Source organism: Cryptomeria japonica, chromosome 2 (assembly GCF_030272615.1).
Source record: "Cryptomeria japonica chromosome 2, Sugi_1.0, whole genome shotgun sequence".
Taxonomy (NCBI): domain Eukaryota; kingdom Viridiplantae; phylum Streptophyta; class Pinopsida; order Cupressales; family Cupressaceae; genus Cryptomeria; species Cryptomeria japonica.
In genome coordinates, this window is record NC_081406.1 from 619,692,960 (window position 1) to 619,715,191 (window position 22,232).

Below are 22,232 nucleotides of genomic sequence, written 5' to 3' on the forward strand. Positions count from 1 at the left end.
TCCCTGTGGAACATGGTCTATTAGTTAATCCCCCAAATAATGGGCTCATAATAAAGGACTCCTAAGGATGGAGATGGGGTTTGGCAGTTTGTGGTTGCTAGTGTCAGAAATTCCCCCTATCCTTCATTGCAATTGTGTTGCAAGCTGGAGATACAATCTCCAATTTCAAGCAGCACCCTCTTACCAACTCCTTGATAAAGAAATTAGTCACTGAAGGCTGACCGTGGGTTAAGTTGATGTGTTTTTCATGCACATGCGAACATAGAATAAAATACCCAAAAGTATCTTATCCTCTCTTGAACAAAGCTTCTCAAATGCTGAAGATTAGCTTAAGGGTCACTTGAGACAACTCCAAGGTTTTGGTATGTCGGGTCACAACTTGTTGATAAGCTCATTCGTTTGATGTGATCATGCTGGGATCACAAAGGGACTTACATTGAATTGTTGAATGCTTGAATCACTGGAACTTGATCATCTGATGTTGCAATCTTATGATGCTTTTTGTCCTAAACTAGCTTGAGTTTAAAATGAGCAAAAGATAAAGGGTTGAGAAGGATATTCTAAGACCTAGAATGTAGGAGAAGAGTGAAAGATTGAATGGAATCCTACTAGGCGAGGTCTCACCATCAACTTGAACAATTTCACACAAGCTCAGTGCAATCTTTTAAGGGATAACTCAAAGATATTCAAATCATTATCATCGAACATTGATCACCATCCAAGTTAATGCATAAACAATGGACGCATAACAATTTGAAGTTAAGCTCGTTTCATTCCAGTTGACCACACAAGGCACACTTACAATCAGCAAGAGGCTAGTGGTATGGACTAAACGGATTCCACACAAATGCATGCAACAAATTCCTCCATTCAATCTAATCAACATGAAAGTAAATTGAGAAGTAAAGACCATGCAGGTTGTTGAAGTCACAAATCAAATTCACCATAACTTCAATGAAATCAATTGCTCTTTACAACAAGGTTTGGCACAATCTTTGCCTCTTCCTAATCTAACTTCTATTCTAATCTAGCTATCATCTTAGCTCTATTGACTATTCACTACTCTATTCGCTAACTATTTAGCCTTTGCAAATGAAGAGCTTGAGCCTTTTATAATGCTCTCAATACAATTCAATGGCTCACATCAATTTGAGATCAATGGCCAAGATTTTAAAATGAAACCCTAATTAGGGTTTGTTACAACAAACTCAATTTTGGCCAATGAAATAATTACAACACTTTGGCATGACCAATAGATAATAGGGGTAGGTGCCTCGAAGTTTGTGCCATCATGGGCGAGTCGGGTCCATTGAATCAAGACATGCTGATATGGATCTTCTTTGATTGGTAGAGTAGTGACTAGGATGACACCTCGACTTTGCACGCGTACTTGGTAGATTTGGAAGTCAACATTACAAGCTTGCTCAAAGTAGTGGTGATGGGAAGCATTGATGTAGCTGAGTCATTCTTCCATCCTCGCCTACTTGCCTTAAGGTGATTTTATGACTTCTCCATCGCCCTCCTTTGATCTCTTCATGTCTCCATGGTGTGGTGAGAGTTGAGATTCCTCTTGGGCCTTTTCGTGCTTGTAAGAGAAGTTTTCCCCTTTGCATGGTGGTGTAGATCTTACAATCTTTCTCCTTTTGCTTTGCAATCACCATCCTCTCTCATCTGCAAAACGAAACAAGTATGGCATCAAATACACATAATATATAACCTTGATAGTTCTTTTAACTTGATATATTCTTTGATTTTATGTTGTTTGCAGGTTTGGTAAGTGTATTTCGCTCCTAAGGGTGGGCAATGGAAGTTCTTAAACTTAGTCCAATTCCGCTTTTCACCACTTCAAGCTTGAATAATTTATCCTTTATGCAAGTGGAGGCATCAAATTAGGTTGGGAGAGGGCTCTACAAGCAATTTCGCTCCTAAAGTGAAGCACATGAAGTTCGCTTCGCTTGGCTGGCACATGAAGTTCGCTCCCCTAAATGAGCACATGAAGTAACCCTCTAACTTAGCCTTCATCATCTTAAATTCAAAATTGTTCTCTCCTAAGCATGTTAAGACATCAAATTAGCTCAAGGAAATGATCTATTAGCAGTTTTGCATCTTATTTTGGGCAAATGAGACAAATTCACTCCAAGGCTTATGCACATGAAGTTCGCTCTCCTAGGCTTGAACATGAAGTTCGCTCCCCTAGGCTGGCACATGAAGTTTGCTCCTCTACCTCAATTCATGAAGTTCGCTCCAATCAGCTTGCTTATGAAGTTCGCTCCAAGATGGGAGCACATGAAGTTACCTTCTATCTTGCCTATTCATCTTCTTAACTCAAAATCACTCCTTCCAAGCATAATCTTGCAAATTCACTCTTCATCACATGCACATGAAATTCGCTCTCCCTGCCTTGAACATGAAGTTCGCTCTTCTTCCTCAATTCATGAAGTTCGCTCCTAAGGGCTTGGAGATGAAGTGAATTTCAAACTAAAACGAACCTTTCTTCAATCACTTCATTGTTTCATCAACCCAATCCTTAGGTTTTTTAAGTCTTCATATACAAAAACATGTCAAACTTTCCCTATGAAGGCCTCAAATGCAAAATTTGCTCCTATCAAAGGATACATGAAGTAAATTTTGCTTCTAAAGGAGTTGTTGATGTGATGTCGAATCGAAATCATACTCACTATCCACATTCATATGCTCCAATTTACACTCAAACAAGGCTCTTAAGGGAAATTAGCTCCAAAAGTGATGGTCCTGAAGTTCGCTCCTGAGGTTAAACACATGAAGTTCGCCATGCCAAGCTCAACATGAAGTGTTAGGAAGAATTTCGCTCTGAGGGAGAGGCACATGAAGTGGATTGAACTTTGGCACTTAGTGCTTTCTCACTTATTCTCTCCATTCCATTTGGTTGAAATAGTGATGGAATTCACTTCATCCATGACCAGGGTGTTATTTAAGTCTAACAAACTCACTCATCTCACACCTCACACAAGGCTATCCACCTAACTCCTCACTTCTTGATCATCAATACCTCCTCAATGCAAAGGCTAATAGCTAAGGACTCTTAAACACTATACTAGAAAGCGGGAAAAAATGGGGGTCCCCATTTGCAATGGGGTGATGTGTGAATACCTCACAACAGGTTACTCCTGAATAAGATTGTCATCCCACAATGAAGATACAAAATGTGAATCGTGTGCACATTGCTCTAGCTATACCTTCAAGATTTTATTCATTTGTTTTTAGGGTTTTTATTACTTCTGTTTTTAATGTGGATTAGGACAAAGGTCTCTGGCGATTGAAATTTGTCTCGATCAGGTTGACTGTGTTAAGCTGGTAATAGCCTAGATATTGAATCTGTCATCTTAAGTAAATCTGTATTTCTGTGGTGAACATTAGTGCCCCCTTCCCCAACCACACACACAAAACAAAAGAGTTGATTAGATCATTATATGTTCTAAATCATATCCCACCCAAAAATAGGCTAATAGCCTTAGCAACTAAAACCAGAAAAATATAATATGCCAACTCACACGGAAAAAAAAGATTTGATTAGATCATTATATGTTCTAAATCATATCCCACCCAAAAATAACCTTAGAAACTAAAACCAGAAAAATATAATATGCCAACTCAGTAAGAATATTCAATTACAACATTGCAGAATAAACTCAAGGGCTTGCAGAATAAAATAACTCAAACTTTAATTTAGATTAAAACTTCTGAAATAATAAGACGACCAGAATCAACTTCATAAACCCACACAGATTTCTAAATAACACATGCATTGGCTAGGCATGGTTTGTTACCAAGCTTTGCCACGAGTCTGAAACCGTAAGGATGGGATATCAAGGCAATAAATAGATGAATCATGAAATGATCTTTACTCTTAGATTTGGGGATTCTGTATCTTTTAGTTTTACCTTAATGTATATAAGCAGATTAAATGAGCTGTACAATTCAAATTTACAATATTAATACACAAAAAAAGGAATGGAATTACCTTCAGAACATGTTTTGCAGCCCTTACAACCATTTCAACAATACACAGATCAACAATGTGAGGCAACGGTTTCGCCATATTAGCAACCTGGTAAGCACTTGAAAAACTCAACATATTTGGCAATGGTTTCATTGAAACAATGGACGACCAGAGCAAAACAAGTTGATGAACTTCGATAATGGGGAAAATCAAAAGGTCAGATTAACATACTTAATCTTCCTTCGCTTACCTTGCCAATATAGCGAATATTGATCCCATGTGCATGGAGTGCCTCAGTTAGAGTCTGGCCATCCATTGGCGAAACCTCGAGGCTACTGAGGTCCTGCACAAACTTAGGAAGAACAACATCCACAAGGTATGCCCCTGCCTTCTTTACTAATGATTCATCTGAAGCTATTTCCTGAAACAAATTGAAAGACAATCCAAATCACCAAAAAGGATGTCAAAGGTTCAAAGTTAAAACACTGAAGGCAAACAATATCCATATACTAGGTTTTTTTGCAGAAAGACAATAATGAGATACCAAAATAGGAGAAATAAAATTGAAAACTTACGAGACATGTAGATGTAACTGTATTCCAGAGCATTTACAGACAAACACATCACTTACTAGAGAGCTTTCGCTAATTATTTATTTCTTAAAATCTCACCTCAGAATCACCAGCCAGCTTAAAGTCAGTTAAAATATTGGGATTAAGAAGTACTGCCGTTCCATCCTCTTGTAAACTAGAACCATTGGTGGCATCCTTTTGATTGTTTTTCTTTGCTCTTTCTTGGCTTTCCACCTTGACACCAAAAATGATGAAAATACTAATATTAAGTAAGCCTGTATGAATGACCCTTCAAATCCTGGGAAGAAAATTGCATAAATCATAAGTATTCAACCACCTGGCAAAATGAAGCAACAAGCTCAGGCCTAAGAACACAATAGCGTGATCCTGGGCCCATGTAGTTTGCATCCCTTGGGGTTGTTCTCATCAAATCTAGAAGATAATGCCTGCAAAAATATGGCAAGTGGCAAGAAAAGTAACTAAATGTCCAACTGTTCAAACAGAGAACTGTTTGAACTGAGATGACAGGGAAGAAAGAAAGAAAGAAAGAAATTATATAATGTCCATGAATGACAAGGCTAGAAAAATGGGAGCCGGTAAAAATAGTAATGGGGGAGAGAGGGTGAGGGCAGAGGATGGGCGGGAGAGGGGTGTGCAAAAACAAGAGGCTACAAGCTAAAATTACAACAAAATATAGGAAGAGTAAATCAGAATGTAAAAAAATACCTATCATCACTGCCAACAATTCCCTTGCATTCCACAGGAGCTGCCATTTTCACTCGATTTCCAGAGCCATCAAGCACCTCATGCTCCTTTATATGTAGCACCTTTGCAGCCTCCAAAACCTGTAATAATTAAAACAAACGGTAATACACAAAATAAAAAGAAATCTTCAAATGATGATGCAACATTCCGAAGGTATCAGAAAGCACATAGATTTTCCACGGGACTCAAATCCACAATAGACATTATACAAAAGCAGATGTAGAATAAAGCCTTCATATAAATAACAATTGCTACCACTAACCTATAGTGTCCACCTGATAATTGTTTCGCCCAAACTCACATTTCAACAATTCACATTATTGCTCAAATCTATATTTTTTATGAGGTAAATTTAAACACGAATTTTAATTGCAACTGAAAATGAGAATAAAACATCCATTTTAGGTGCCCTTCCAAGTTGTTGGAAGACTTTGACATGAGTCCCTTCAATACAAAGAGCCCTTTGAACCTAAAATACAGTGAAACAAATCTAACAACTCGTGGGGGACTAAGGTTAAGAAAATGTCATTTTTGTGGCCTTGAGAATATAAAATTACTATAGTTACCCAGCATCTCCTCATATCCCAGGCAGAGGCATTGGGCCATATGGTAAGTAGTCACTTACACGGAGGGCAGAGATACAGAATTTGTTTCGTAGTAATGAGCACGACACACCACCTACTACAACAGTGAGGGCTCCGAGCACATCCTGACTGCCACAAGTTCCTCTTTTTACATATACTGCCTCAAAGCAAATGATGCCATTGGCAAATTCTTCTTTTGATTTTCCAGTGGCATTTAATTTCATGTTTTTTTTGCTTTCCTTATTAAAAAGAGATTGAGACTAAGATCATAAAAATAGGGTATTCACATATGCCACCAAGGGAGATGAAAATGAATATCACTATCTTGGATGGAACTATTCCAAGATAAACATTCTTATGGAGGAAATGAAGGCCACATGAGTCACGAGTAGATCAGATGTTATCATGGATAGACAGATAGTAGTACATAATTTATTACTACCTGATACACTATACAACTATATCCCTAGGTATATTAGAGTTCCCAAAGAAAAACAATCTAAGTTGGATCCAAAAGATCAAAAATACATCTTCATTGACTAAAGTGAGACTGTAAAATTTTATAAGATTTGGAAACCTCTAACCCAATAAATTATTAATTCTAAAGATGTAACTTTTAGGGAACTTACTATTTTAAGGCCTTGTGCACCCAAAGGAAAAGGACAGAAAGAAAACAGTAAATTTTGAGACTTTCTTTTTTTTATTTTAGCTGTTATTGTCTCTATTTTAAATTTCAGTTTTGTCTAAAGGTATGTGGGGGCCCACAACTTTGTTTCTTATTAGTTTCATTTTTTTAATTAAAAGATAAAGAAACTTTGGTGCTAGGGCCTACCCATCCCCAGGATGATTTGAGGATGTTCAGACATTCCTAGTTTTTTCGAAGTCCAGGAAACATCTCCTAAAATTCTGAAAAATTGGAGGGGAGAAGGGGGGACGAGGGGATGGGGGTTTCCTACCCATGCCTGCACCCCTTACGGTACATAGAAATATATTAGTTGATGTTACACTAATCATATAGTCATTGTTTATTTGGATCCTACTCTATCTTAATCCTGAGGTCCCCACCTGCATCTCATATGTTAGAGATGTTTCATCATCTTCAGACGTACACCACAGCGTAAGTGGCTGATTGAAATCACCAATCAGATTTCAAACTTTCATGCCCTCAAAGCCTTCATTGAAGAGGAGACTTCCAACTTGATAAGAGAAAATGGCAATTTTGTGTGTTTTGTTCTATTCATATTTACAAGGAATCACCATTTAATCAGCTTAAAAGCATAATAAAGTACAATACAAAATTGAAGAACAAAAGTATATGCCATAAGTCTACCACTAGTGGTAAATAAAATAAAATAGTAAATACTAACAAAAGTAAAGTGGAACACTTGCAACAAAAAACTATAATGTATTATTCTAAGTTGACAGTTCTAGTATGGGATCCAGTATGCGTACAAGATTCTAGTACATTGATATAGTAAAAAAAACTGGGTACGGTTGTATAACGGTGTACAAAAAAAACTTAAATATACAGAATTACAAATACATTTGGTGTATCATATAATATTATATTTTATAATGGTAATGACATTTGAATCTTCAATAGTATGATGCTCCATCATCGATCAATGATATTATGATAGTCATAAGGATAATTGTCTCGGTTGTCAGTTTTAGTCTCTACTTGCAAACCCCCTCATTGTAATTAAATTTCTTATGTTACAAGAGATCCCAATAACTAGTGGGGGCTGGGAGTGGAGACTTCAATGAGATTAAGGGGCAACACCCCTCATAATCTGGTGAACTTGGATTTGATTTTATATCTGCAACACCCCTAATTGTTATTTATTACATGAGAGATTCATTAACTTAAACTACTCCAACTACTTTATTTTACTTTGGAAGTATCATATAATATTATATTTTATAATGATAATGACATTTGAACTTTCAATAGTATAATGCTCCATCATTAATCAATGATATTATGATAGTCATAAAGATAATTGTCTAAGTTGTCAGTTATAGTCTCCACTTGCAAACCCCCTTATTGTAATCAAGTTTCTTATGTGACAAGAGATCCCAATAACTAGTGGAGGCTGGGAGTGGAGACTTCAATGAGGTTAACGGGCAGCACCCCTCATGGTCTGGTGAACCTGGATTTGATCTTATATCTGCAACACCCCTCATTGTTATTTATTACATGAGAGATTCATTAATTTAAACTACTACAACTACTTTATTTTACTTTGGAACTAATTTATGGTGAACTCGGAATCTCAGCAAGTAAAATTTTATTTATTTATTTATCTTCCTCTTTTATAAAAGCTTTTAATTTTATTTTTAAATTTGTGTTTAAGGAAGAAAGACAATGTGAACAGAAGCGAAAAAATGATTTCATTAGTATATTTATATTTATTATTAAATATTATGTTTATTTTTAAATATTAATACTTTGATCAGTAAATGGTTGTCAAATTTAAAATAATAGGTAAGATTTTTTGTTAACACACTCACACACTATTACACTCCACCCCTTGCTGCAATTCTAGAGCACCTCTCGGCATAATAAATAACATGATTGTGGTGAAAAATAAATATCTTAATCATATGATCAGTGTTATATTTGCATAAACGCTGGACTCTGGATTATTACCATAATCTTTGCGTATACACTAGAGTATTATGATATTCATTAATGGCAATTTTCTTTCTTTAGTTTATTTAGAATTCCAAACAAGAAAAGTAAAATTCTGTCCATGAGTATAGCAGGATTGAATCCAGGATGTAACCATTTACAAGAGATAATGTATCGGTTCTGGTTATCACAGCTACATGCCTGTGAAAATAATGTGAGTCTGATATTCTAGTTATTGGTACCCTAAGATCCCCAAAATCATCTCAAAAAGTGTCTCGGTTGGATATTGACTATTTGATTATTTGCTATTATACTTTGGATTGCCCTATTTTTGTCAAAATTAAAGCATGTTACACTATCTTTTGCATATGTATTGGACTTTAATTGTATCTATAAAAAGCAATTTTGCATCATTTATTCATTTCAATTTTCAATTCTTTGAACATGAAAATGATTAAAACTTTTCCAAATTATAGCACAATTTTTTTTCAAATCGTAAATAAATACATGAAAGGAGCTCAGAATGAATTCAAAAAGGATAGCTCTTGATCTGGACAAGTTTAAAGAGAAGATTATGCATTTAATTTAAAAGTTACCTTTTCATGAAATTTATCATTCCAGCATATCTTTTTTCCATTGTCAACAGAACCATAGAGAAGAGAATCAGATTTGTCACCTTGAAGGATCCCAGGAATAATACTCTGCAAGAATAGATCCAAAATCCAATTTTAGTTGTTAAGCACTTGGAAGAAACAAGCAAGAAATGGTCGCATGCCTCGCCTGATGGATCTGATAAACTTCAGTACACAATATCTAGAAAAACTGCATAACCCATAAAAGGAATAAACCGGACCTAAAGAAATTATCACTAATGAAAAAAAATGAATTCAACTATACAGGACAAATAATCCAAAGCTGTGCCATACAAGAAGCAATATGAAAAAAAGAGTTAAAAAGAAATCTTATTAATGTCTATTTTGCTCAAAAAAGTAGCTTATAGAGCTATAATGAGTTTATATATATTTAAAGGGCTGGCTTATCTAAAGCTAAACAAAACAGTACCGGTAAGAAAACGAGTAATGTAAGCGTCTAAGGAGTTATGGTTGAATGCTAATAGGGATCACTCAAAAGAGTGACCCATATTCAAATCCAACTTGACACAATAAGCTGGCCCATAATTCCACTAGAAATGTGTCAAGCTTACCGCACACAATGTTAAGGAGACCCATAGTCTCAACCATGATTTATCATTAAAAAGAGTACAAGTTAACATAAAGCACATTTAAATTAAAGCTGATATGGACTAAAGAAGTGTCCAATCAACACCACCATCAACTAAATGGTTCCCAACAATCCATGATAAGAACATATACCCAAAGTTGTACAGTTGTGAACTAATAATGTAGAAAAAGCATAATATCAAATACTACTAATACACATAGAAAATCTCACCTGTGCAACAACCCTGTGACCTCTGTAATCAACAATTGCCATGGCTAAAGTGTAGAGCCCTGAAATATCTGCATTATTGTATGCCTTTGTTCCCTTTAAATCATTATTTGCCGATGCATAGGTTGCCTGCTCACTATCAATCAATTGTGAAGTGTCAGTCTCTAAAAGGGCCACATCAGGTTCAGTTTCCTCTTTGGCATCCAAACCTTCCACTCCTGTTTCCTCCTTTTCAGGTTCCTTCACCTCATCCACTATGACATCTGAAACATTTTGATTCGATAAGGTGTCACCCTTAGGACTTTCAACATTGTTGACATCCTTTTGATCTTCTAAAGCATCACATCTATTGCCTTCATCATTCCCTAATGCCCTAGCATTGTCTAAACTTGTCTTCTGCTCATATGATTGCTGCATTTGTGTGAAGTCAGCATCAACAGCGAAGCTAAAGAATATGTTGTTGTGAACATACCTGGAGTAACATGAATTGACTACAATATGAGATAACTACATGAATCTGCAATGTTATATATGAAAATGATAATAACCTCATATATATGATAATGGTATATATGAAAATGAATCTGTAATGGACGCATTCTTATCATAACCATATATAACTCTGCCATTCAATTTGATTAAGGGGGTCCGGGAAAGGCTTAATGGTTAATATCTTATACATTAAGCCACATTATTCTATTGCAGGTCCAGCATGTTACATCTTTTTTGAACAGAAAACATATTACACTTGCATCTGTTTTAAAGATTACTAAAAAAAAAGAACAAATATGCCCATGAATCAAACTTCTACAAATCAAAAGCCATCTATAACTGATTAAACTGACCTACTGACAATATCATCCATTGACGAGTGAAAAGTATGACCTCTAAAACTAATTACACAAAACATACATTCTTCAGGGCCCATTATCTTTGTGTTTACAAAACAAAAAGTATATTTATAACTAGATGGAATGCTTTTAAACTCCTTATGCTCTATAACGTCCTAATGATGGATCACAGAATGTTATCCAAAATGTTGATACTAAATTTCATGCAATCAAATCCAGAAGCAGCAACAATAAATAGATACAGTACTGTTTTGCATATAAACAAAAAAAAGCATCTGAGATAAATGCTCAATAGACTTGACTAGTTAATCACAATGAGTAAATAGTTTCTGATATTCAAAACTTTTCCAGTGTTTCTCAAACATTTCTAGGTTTTTGGGACAGAGAACATTTTCTGTATTTTAAAGACAGCAGGGGGGTAGTGAAGAGCAGCTATTAAGAATTTAAGATTATATATTAAAATTGAGTTCAAATTTTTAAACTACAAATAAACCAACAAAGTCCAAAAATAACATAAACAAAACAAAACAAGCAGAAATTTTAATGATAGTGTGCAATTAAAATTCATTGATTCCACTATCTATCTGATAGAAATAATGTGAAGCATGATTTATGTTGAGATGCCAGGAAAAAAATGCTATGTCATTCATAGTAAATAGCTAAATACTAAATAGGTATATTGCTCCTCTTCCTCTTCCTCACTTTTGATGTGTCATGGTCATGGATTTTTGGGGGGTGTTGCGGGGACCTCCCCCAAAAATACTAAATACGTATATTGCCCCATGACCAATTTACTATTTTCAATGCCTCCATGTTAATGCTAGACAATCTCTTCTGTTGCACTTTTTTAAAACACTTCAAAATGAAATATCATTTGAGAGAAATGCGAACATTGGTATGATATTTCTTAGCAATGTTATAAGCAGGAACTTCTATACAAAAAGTCATTTTCCTGCCCTAAATCCATGTATTCTAATCATGCAAATGCACTAGGTAGAAAGTAACAAAATCTTTTTTCATCTTGCTTCACAAAGGCCACTGTAGATTTTGATGATGGCACCTCAAGCTTCACAAGCCCCTAAATGCAACTATCCATTTCATAAATCCAGCATTTCACATCCAAATGTCAAGGCCAATCAGGAGATTCTATGTGGTCTCTACACAGTCATTGAATGATTAATACTTGATCTTCAACTTGGAGCAAAGATAATATATGAGATTGACATCTATAGACTTGCACAAGGGTACCTCTTTGCACAAAACATATATGCAAGACAACTTGGATGACATTGCAGCCATGTAAGTTTATTGGGGGTGTGATTTAAGTTTAAAAAAATTTAAAACTATCATATTTTACGTTAATGTAGAACTTGAAACTCAAAGTTAAACAATGAGATTGATATTTTTTCTCATTCCAAATGCATAATGGGAAAGTTTTGGTGCAAAGGAGTAAAATCTTCAGAGGATTGCAATTTCTGTCTTTAGTTGGCCATACAATGCTTCAATATGTGAGTGCGTTTGAGCACATTCACTTCAAGAAGGACAAAAGGTTTTTGTTGCAAAGGGTGATTGATCTTTGATTGTGTTCATGACAAACTTTGCCTCTGACACAAGTATATCTTAGCAACAGACTTATCTCTTATCACTTTACATGAGGTTAATCCACAATCAAATTGGATCACCATGGTTGAGGATCTCATCTTCAATAAGGAAGACCATGCATGGGTTTATCAAGCAGATCTAAAGGTAGAGGCAGTACCCATGCCAGAGCGGGATAGAGCATGGCAAAACTGCTTGGAAGTTGGTGTTATTGGCACACAGACAAATATTATGGCCACATCATTATTGAGGACCTATCACAAATTCTCAATCATTAATGAGGGCCTATCATTATGTCTTTCAAGTTAATTTATTAAAGTGTGCTTGAAATAAGTTCTAAACCCTTAAAAATATTCTATATTGATGGTTTTTCATTTTGCGGAGTTTGTGCTCAATCTAGGTGCAAAGTCCAAGTCTGAGTCAAAAATCAACTTTTGAGTCTCCACGGAGTATGGGTCTTGCAACTATTGGTTAAAACACTTAGAATATTGCTAGTCTATTTTTGTTCTTTTTGCTAGAATATTGAGTCTCCACGGAGTATGGGTCTTGTATCTGAAGAGCAATGAGGGCAATCCAATTGATCTTGTCATTTCCCAAAAGAGGAGTCTTAAAGAAGTCTCAAAATGTTGGAATAAAAAACATTACACAATGATTATCCAAATATATGATACTATATCTATGAAAATCTAAAATCTTTAATAAGACAAAATCATTTACCATCATGGTAAACAAATACTATAGTTGACAAAAGGGAAAAAACATTCTAGGGTTGGTGGAAAATATCTTAGTAATTGCATGGTATACGTAGCTTAATATGTGCTGAAGAATTATATATTGGAATATCTAATCCAACAATAATTAATCGCCCAAAGGTTATTCATTAAGAAGAAATAACAATAATCACCCCAATATTGAGGCACTTCAGATAAATTGGAAAATCTAAAAATATATGGAAGAGAGATCCCCCCAAGACAATACAAAATAAAATTTTGGCAAGGAATGAAAAGTAATCATAGACTCACTTGTGGATAATAAGTCACTAGAGATCACCAATGGCAACCAACTTTGATTTATGCAATTCATGTAGGTCTAGACACCAACGATTGCATCGGTAACATTTTTTAGGGAATGGGCTATCATCCATGAGAGGCATTGCAATGATCTTTAAGTAGAAGCAATGTTACTGATTTGTCCCTTGCATTGCTCAAATCTAAAACTGGTACCTAAATGGTTAGTGATACGACCTTGCAATCCTAATTCATTTTTATGCGTCTCTATGATCCTTGGAAGGTGTTATTGGACGCTTCAGGACATGAGGGATAAAAATATTTAATATTTATTTACCTATGACAAATTGTAACTGCATTCGTAAAGGTGGATCTAGGCATTAGTGATGATTACAAAGCATAATAGCATTATGTTCTTCCTAGGGATCCATATTGGAGATGGGTCCACTTTGACTTGCATGTAGAGGTGCCAAGTTGTGCATGTTGTGCATGTTAGCCGATGGGAGTAATGGAACACTAAAAGTTACTGATTTCCTATTGGCTATGGGCCAGGCACCCATGTGAGGCCATGTGATGATTTATTGTAATTTACAATGTTTAGACGTCCACTAAGGGAGCTGTATGGTTTTTGCATGTGGTTTTACTATTTGTTTTGAGATACCACAGTGGTATTCTCTTGTATTAGTAGTATGAATGGTTGTTGTACAAGTTGAAGAAATAACAAAGTGCTGTCAAAATACTATCAGAGAAAGATGTCGTATTGATGTACTCACTTGAAGGATAATTCAACCAATGAATCTCTTTTGATGTAGAGTTTTTCTCCACAAAGGTTTTTCCATGTAAATATTGTATCACTCATGTTTGCTGCTCTTTTTCTTTTGTTAAATGAGCAATCACATACTTAATCACATTGGATAATCTTAGATTTCATATTTACATACATATTGTGAAAGTTAACATTACAGTAGATTCACCTTGATTTCCAATTTTTGGTATCAGAGAAAACAGTTCTGTTGAGACAGGGATGCCTTTCTCTCAAGTGTTGAAGGTTTTTTTAGCTGCACCGGGAGCTCTTGCATTGTGTGGTTTTTGCGGATCAATGAAAAAAGAATTGTATACCATGGCCTCTAATTCTTGTCAAAATATTGGGAAGTTTAGTGGTTTTGATTATGAGATGTGGAAGTTGATGTAATGCCCCCTAGCAGAAGGCTACATGTTTCACGGAGGATGGTGGAATTACTGTGCAAGGGCACTTGGAAACTGTCTACAAGTAGACTCCCTCGAGGTTTCAGGAAAACCTGTTCATGCCCCTCTCGGTACTCTCCCTCAAGACTTCATAGATATATATCCTTACCCCATCTTGGGACTTACTGTCTTGTGACAGAATTACTCCACCTCTCTTTACACAAACCCCCTATCCCTACATAGGCATTAGTGGAAGATCAAAGACTAGACCATTTAATATATTGGTCTTTCAAGTATTACAAATGTATAAGAAATTAAGTATGACTGTCGTAAATATTGCAGTCTATATTAATATTACTATTTAATTATGCATAAGAACACTATCAAGCTTCATATATTAAGCACAACCCCATGCATACCACCAAGAACAAGGATGTTACTGCCTGTAACTTAATAACAGTTCAGATCTTATCTGATTGATGGTAATTTCACTGGATGCTTTTGATTCCTTTCCTTTATACCTCTCAATGTGAGGGAGAGGTCGTACTTCTTCATCATGTATGCCCTTTGGCAAGAGACACACCCTTTCACCATTAGCACCCTTTGAAAGAGCACAACTCTTCTTTATTTCTGCCCTTTGAAAGGGACACTACCTTTCACAATCAGATCTGCACTACTGATTCCCAAATCATCCCCCACTTCAAATGAGTTCTCTTCTCCCTTTTGTATCTCATATTTGGGGGAGTCGCAACTTATCATTTCATGCCTTTTGACCATTCATTAACTTCAATCAAATTTTAATTATATTCTTTTATATTTTAATTTATTTAATTTTTTTATTCTTTTGTATTTTAATTTTGTTTTTATTATTTATTATTAACTTATATTTCGCAGAGGGGACATTACAGTCCGCCTCACCTAAGATTGCTTGTTCTCAAGCAATATCAGTTTTAATTTTCTCAAACTGAGAGTCATCTACTAATATGAGGATTCCCCAAATTAATCTTTCATGTGATGTAATTAGCTTCTTCTATACAGTCTAAGATAGTTCAGAAATTGGAGGTTCTATACCAAGTGATGTTTCTTTCATTATCTTGGTTATGTCCACTTGTGCTAACATGATACACATGTTGGATATACATCAGGTCAAAAACGGAGTATACAAATGAATATATGCAGACACAAAGCATACACACGAATGCACATGTTGTTAGATTTATTGATTCATCTTTACCCTGCAGGATCAAAGCTCTGATACCATTTGTAATATCCCCTACCGGAAGGCTACACATTTCCCAATAATTATTAAACATTATTATGTCTTCAATTAAGTTATTGAGATTAGAAAACATCCAATTCCTCATAATACAATTAATACTAATTATTTTAAGGGTTTGCCCTCAATTCTTCCCTAACCCTGACGGAAAATGGTGGAATTACTGTGCTAGGGCGCTTGGGAACTCTCTACAAGTAGGCTCCCTCAAGATTTCAGGAACACCTGTTCATGCCCATCTCTGGACTCTCCCTCAAGGCTTCAAAAATATGTCCTTGCCCCATCTTGGGACTTACCCATCTTGTGACAAAATTACTTAGCCTCTCCCCACACAAACCCCTTATCCCTACGAAGGTATTACCGGAAGATCCAGGACTAGACCGTTTAATATATTGGTCTTTCAAGTATTACAAATGTATAAGAAACTAGGTATGACTGTCGTACATATTGCAGTCTGTTTTAATATTACTATTAAATTCTGCATTGGAACATTATCATGCTTCATATATTAAGCACATCCCCATGCATACCACCAAGAACAATGAAGTTACTTCCTGTAACTTAATAACAGTTCTGATCTTATTTGATTGATGCTGATTTCACTGGATGCTTTGATTCCTTTCCTTTATATCTCTGAATGTGAGCTAGAGGTCACACCTCTTCATCATGTATGCCCTTTGGCAAGAGACACACCCTTTCACCATTAGCATCCTTTGAAAGAATGCACCTCTTCATTATTTCTGCCCTTTGAAAGGGACACAACCTCTCGCAATCAGATCTGCACTACTGATTCCCAAATTATCCCCCACTTCAAATTAGTTCTGTTCTCCCTTTTATACCTCATATTTGGAGGAGTCACAACTTATCATTTCATGCCTTTTGACCATTCATTAACTTTAATCAAATTTTAATTATATTTAACTATATTCTTTTATATTTTAATTTATTTTTTTATTTATATTCTTTTGTATTTTAATTTTGTTATTATTACTTATTATTAAATTATATTTCAAAGTGGGGACATTACAGTTGAAGATGCAGAATCTCTTTGAAGAAAGAGATTAGTAATTGCCAATTTCTCAAGAACCAAAGCCAACTACTATGTCTGATGAAAATTGGAAGAAGTTGGACAAGAAGGCACAAGATACCATTGGGGTGCATCTTGCATATTTCGTCCTCTTGAAGTTTTACAGGAGAATACTGCATACAAGTTGTGCAAGAGGATAGGTGATATTTATCACACTAGCTGTTTGCTTAACAAATTATATCTCAAAGACATTTAAAAATGAAGGACAACGTTTCTATTGTAGATCATATGAATGCTTTTAAAATAATTTAGCTTGCATCATTAAATGTTAAGATAGAGGAAGAAGATCTAATTGTTGCCAGGTAGTGGTGCAACTCTGCAGATGGATACTCATATTGTTACTCTTCTCTAAAAAAAAGTAAGAAGAAGATATAAGTCAAAAGGATGCTCCCAAACCCCACGGAAGAACAAAGTAAAGTGTTTGAACTATGGTAAAAGAGGGAATGTGAAGAAATAATATAAGAATAAGAATAAGAATAAGAGTACAGAATCTACAGATTCCTCTATGAATAAGTCCTCTAATGACAATAAAAATGATGCTTTATTTACTTCTACCAACACTAATATTAATGATGCTTGGCTTATTGATTCAGGCTGCTCCTACCATATAACTCCACACAAGGAGAGCTTTTTTAGTTTTTAACATACTCGGATTATGATGGAGAAGTTTTCTTGGTGATAACAACACCAAGCAGATTGTCAATGAGGGAACGGTAAAGTTGTGTTTCAATGATGGAAGAGTTAAAACTCTTGATGATGTTTTTCATATTCTAGGACTCAAGTTGAATGATTTTAGAATTCATGTGAGAGTGGAGAAGTTTGATTGCAGGTTCGTAAGAGGGGGTTTGGTGTTCACTAAAGGATCTCAAATAGAGACTTTGTTTAGACTTAATGACTCCACTTTATGTAATTACAATGTGACTAGCACTGAAAATCCATGTATCCTGTGGCACCAATGTTTGGGTCACGTAAGTGAAAAAGGTCTTAGGACTTTAATTAATAAAACGTTGGTGATGGTTTTTCTGATTATTCTGTTTGTAAAACTGATTTCTGTTAACATCGTGTGTTCCGTAAACAGAATTGATCATCATTTCCTCATGAGACTAATAAGGCTACAAGATTAAGAGATTATTAATTATGATTCATTTGAATGTGTTGCATCCAATGGATGTTGATTCTTTTGGAAAATCTCAAATTTACGTTACATTCATTGATGATGACTAGAGATACACTAAAATTTATTTTAAGGACGTTAAATCTGAAATTTTCACTAAGTTTAAAGAATTTAAAGCCATAGTTGAGAAGCAAACAGATTATAAGATAAAGGGTGTTGATATTTGACAATAGTGCATATTGCCCTAGGGAATTTGATTAGTTTGGTAAGCATGCAAGTATTGTTTGACAAAAGACTACGCCCTATATTCCACAGCAAAATGTTGTAGTAGAAAGGATGAAGCAGACTTAAATGGAAAGGGTTAGAAGTATGTTGAGTGGTGCAAAAGCTTGATTGATGCTTTTGGACAAAATCTGTAAGTATTGCATGTTATTTGATTAATATATCTCCTTGTTCAACTCTTGTTGATAAAACTCCTGATGAAGTGTGGATAGGTAAAAAGCATTCTACTTCACATTTAAGGGTCTTTGTGTTGGACATATGTTATCAATGATGTCAAAAGGATGATGTCTCTGAGGGAGATTGTTGAACTTATGTTATCAGTTTAGTATCAGACATGCTGCCTACTTTTGTGGCATCCAGAAGGTTGAAGAAAATGTCTTATTGTCTTGTCATGTCAGAGCATTTTGAGTTGTGGCAATACCATTGATTGATATGATTGTGGAATGACTTGGGATATGTCTGTAATATCATGTCGTATCTACTCATATTGGTGGAAGTGTTTCGGAAGACTTATCCAGAGTGATTGTGGCATGTTACCCAGAGAGTGAGCTGGGTTTGGTAACCTGTTGTGATCTGCATTTCTTCATGCTTAAGAGTTATGTCTTGCAGTTTGAAAGGACAGTATGCCTATGCATATTTTATCATTATCCAAAGTTTTCAGAGTTGTGGCGAAACGAAACATAATGTTTATTTAGTGAGTTTGATCACCATGTTGCTAGCTGACCTGGTTAGTGTTTCGAAGTGATGCCATAGTGGTTTGATTCATCTGATGCAAGAGATTTAGGCTAAATGTCCTTTGGGACAAGATAGATCCTCAGTAGGATTCGCAAGACTTGTTCCCCTGTATGGAACCGAGTATGAGCTTTTTGGGCTAGGCCTATTACACGTTTGATGAGGCCAACTTGCAGATGAGTTGTAGCATGTGTGTCCACTGAAAAATGTACATGGACAACCTTTGGGACCAGATTAAGCCACCTTGTTAAGTGTGTAGCCTGTTCCTTTGTTTTGAGTAGCGTCTGGGCTAAATGGACCTGGCCTATCACATGTTAGGTGAATAAAAGTTTGTGTGGCCGACCTGAAAATGGTTAATTATGTATTGGGCTGACTTATGGATGTAATTGTAATTGTAACACATATAGATGTCTTAGATTCATTTCTGTGTGTACTTTTGAGGTTACAAGTTCACATGATGTGAATGGGAGAATGATGTTGAGTGCAATATCCTGATTTTATGTACACCTTTATTAGAATATCATATGCTATGTACAAGAGTGTTTGGAGGTTGATCAGATCAGATGCAAGTTGTGTGTTGAACTTTAAGGTCCTCAATTTGTACCATTCTTATTGTTGAGATTGCAGTCCTATTTACTGAGTTGTTGCTCAGATCTGGGCAAAGGAGATTGGTGTCTCCAATGGGTTGGTGCTCACAAGTACATTAGGGGATTGGTGTCTCTGATAGGTTGGTGTCCACTCAATCATTGTAAGTGATTCATTGTTTTGTGAAGCTGGATTCGCACAGTACATCCAAGCAGCTATTCTCACTGTGGTTTCTCCCCTCTTGGGTTTCTATGTATATATGGCATTCATTGTGTGAACGTGTGTTGGTTTATGATGTTTATTTGTCGCATTATTTTTTCTATTGAATATAGTTTATAAAATCAGAGATACATTATATGGAGCAGCCACCCCTATTAAAGTCTGGGGAGATCACCAACTGGTAGAAAATGACCGGATACAATTTTTACAGTAGGTATAACACCATAGCTACAACAGTGTTTATCAACGGCCAAAAAAAACTATCTAACATTAGCTGTAGCACCAAAAACTAGACATATATAACCTCTAGTCCCAAGCTCCTATAATGTTATTACTACACTTTGCTTTATCCCATGCATAAGTACCAAGAGGCGGCACAATCACATTGGGATCAGGTATCTTGGGATCAAACCGAATGTCCTCTTTTTGCTTCTTTACTAGATCTTCAAGATCGAGTTTGGTGATCTTTCTCTCCAAATATCTATTAAGCAGCTTGAGTTCTTCTTTGTTCAATTTGTCTCTGCCTTGTGGGAAGAAGCAGGCAAACTTGATCACTGATTTATAAACTATCATTATTCCTTCCTTCAGCTTTATCATGAATCTCTCTTTGGGAATCTACATAGTAGCCTGGACATAAAACATAATATAGAGAAAGGTGAGTTCACTGTTGAACTCAGTAAGACTCCTCCTGTCCTGAATGACCTCCTCATTCCTCTTCTTCCAAATCCACCACAAGACCTCATTAGTAAACACAAGCCAAATTTGTTTAGACCAAAATTAAAAGCGTCAACATCCAAAGAGAGAATTTCATGCCACAAAAAAACCATTATTGTCATCTCATTTAACAGGTTGACCAAAGAACAAAGACCAAATATGGGTAGCAAACTCGCAATCAAAACATAAATGCTCAAAAGTTTCAAGCATATTACAAGCATCACAGATTATAGTGGGTTGACCATAGTTATGCAGCACATGACTAAGAGCGAGCTTTTTAAGGATAAGAAGCTGATTAAAAAGGGCTTTTTTAGGTGCAACAGGGTTTCTCCAAAATTGCATCAGCTTATAAGACCACACAGTTTCAGACCAGTTAAGATTCCAGGCCTAGTTGATCCAATTAAAAACCTCTCCTAGGCAAACAAGCATCAAATATAAACTTTTAACAAAAACAACTTGAAATTGGGAGCCATTTGCCCACCTAATCATGCTGATTAGATTTGTATCTATAATCATCTTACCAAAAAATGGGTTCTACAAACCATTTACAATCATAGAATAAGTTTTCTTGTGAGAAATGGGGATATCATGCAAAAACCGCATCTATTCCCAAGACCTTACCTTATCACCACATATAAGATCTTGCAAATTTTGGATCCCTTTGGCATGCCAAGTTTTAGCCGAGCGCCCATAAGACAAGGCCAAAGGCTTTCCATAACAAGTAACATTCCACCAAATAGATCTATTAGGTACGTAATATGGAGATGAAACCCCCACAGCTTCACAATTAGAAACCAAATGACGAATCTTACACCAAGCCTTCCAAAGAGTTGAAAATGCTACTGAGCCAAATGTTCTAACCTCAAATTGGCTGAAGATAATGTCTTGAATGTGGATCGAATCCCAATATTTACCCTTTTTTGGCCTAGATAGGGCCAAATTGTTTCTGATCAATACCATCCAAGGCTCCTCACCTTCAAGAACCTTAAAGATCCGCTTAGAGGCCAAGGCTTACCCTTGAATCCTTAGATCCTTGCCCAAGCCCACCCCAGTCCTTGGCAAGCAACAACAGGTCCAATTCACACAATGTTTTTTTTGTTCCCCTTGGATCACTTGGACCACTTGGATCCTACCTGAGAAGCAATAACCTTTCGACCACTTAGATCCTACCTGCAAGGGACAGCAGGTGGGTTTGCCATTTGGTGTGTTTTCTCTCAATCTTACGAAAGAGCCAAAATCCCACATGTTTTTCAAAGATGGAGAGACTGCAAAGTGAATACCCAAGTACCTTACCACCTTGGAAGGATCTGCCCATTGCCAGCCCTTAGATGCCAACCAGACATGGTTTTTAGACCAGCCAATAACAGTGGATTTGTGAGGGGCAACTTTGGAACCAGATGCAGTATATGATAAATCTAGCCTTTTCATAGTATTATCAAAGTTAGACTCAAAAAGTTCAATGTATAAGGAGGTGTCATCAGCAAACTGAGCATTGAGGAGTTGCTCCTGGTTAGGGAGAATAATGCCCTGGATAGGTGGAGTAATCAAGTTAGATCTTAGGATAAAATTTAAGGCATCAACAGCTATAACAAAGAGGGAT

The 22,232-nt window shown here is 35.9% G+C and overlaps 1 protein-coding gene across 1 annotated transcript in view; it reads right to left on the reverse strand.

The window, feature by feature from the left end:
- Positions 1-22,232, reverse strand: part of LOC131078689 (clustered mitochondria protein) — a 116,480-nt gene that overhangs the window by 18,355 nt on the left and 75,893 nt on the right. Inside the window, exons 11-17 of the mRNA XM_058016449.2 lie at positions 9,988-10,456; positions 9,132-9,236; positions 5,278-5,396; positions 4,889-4,997; positions 4,651-4,785; positions 4,230-4,400; positions 4,001-4,087 (exon numbers count right to left, since the gene is read on the reverse strand). Coding sequence (XP_057872432.2) covers positions 4,001-4,087; positions 4,230-4,400; positions 4,651-4,785; positions 4,889-4,997; positions 5,278-5,396; positions 9,132-9,236; positions 9,988-10,456 — 1,195 coding nt within the window. The remainder of the gene's footprint in view (positions 1-4,000; positions 4,088-4,229; positions 4,401-4,650; positions 4,786-4,888; positions 4,998-5,277; positions 5,397-9,131; positions 9,237-9,987; positions 10,457-22,232) is intronic.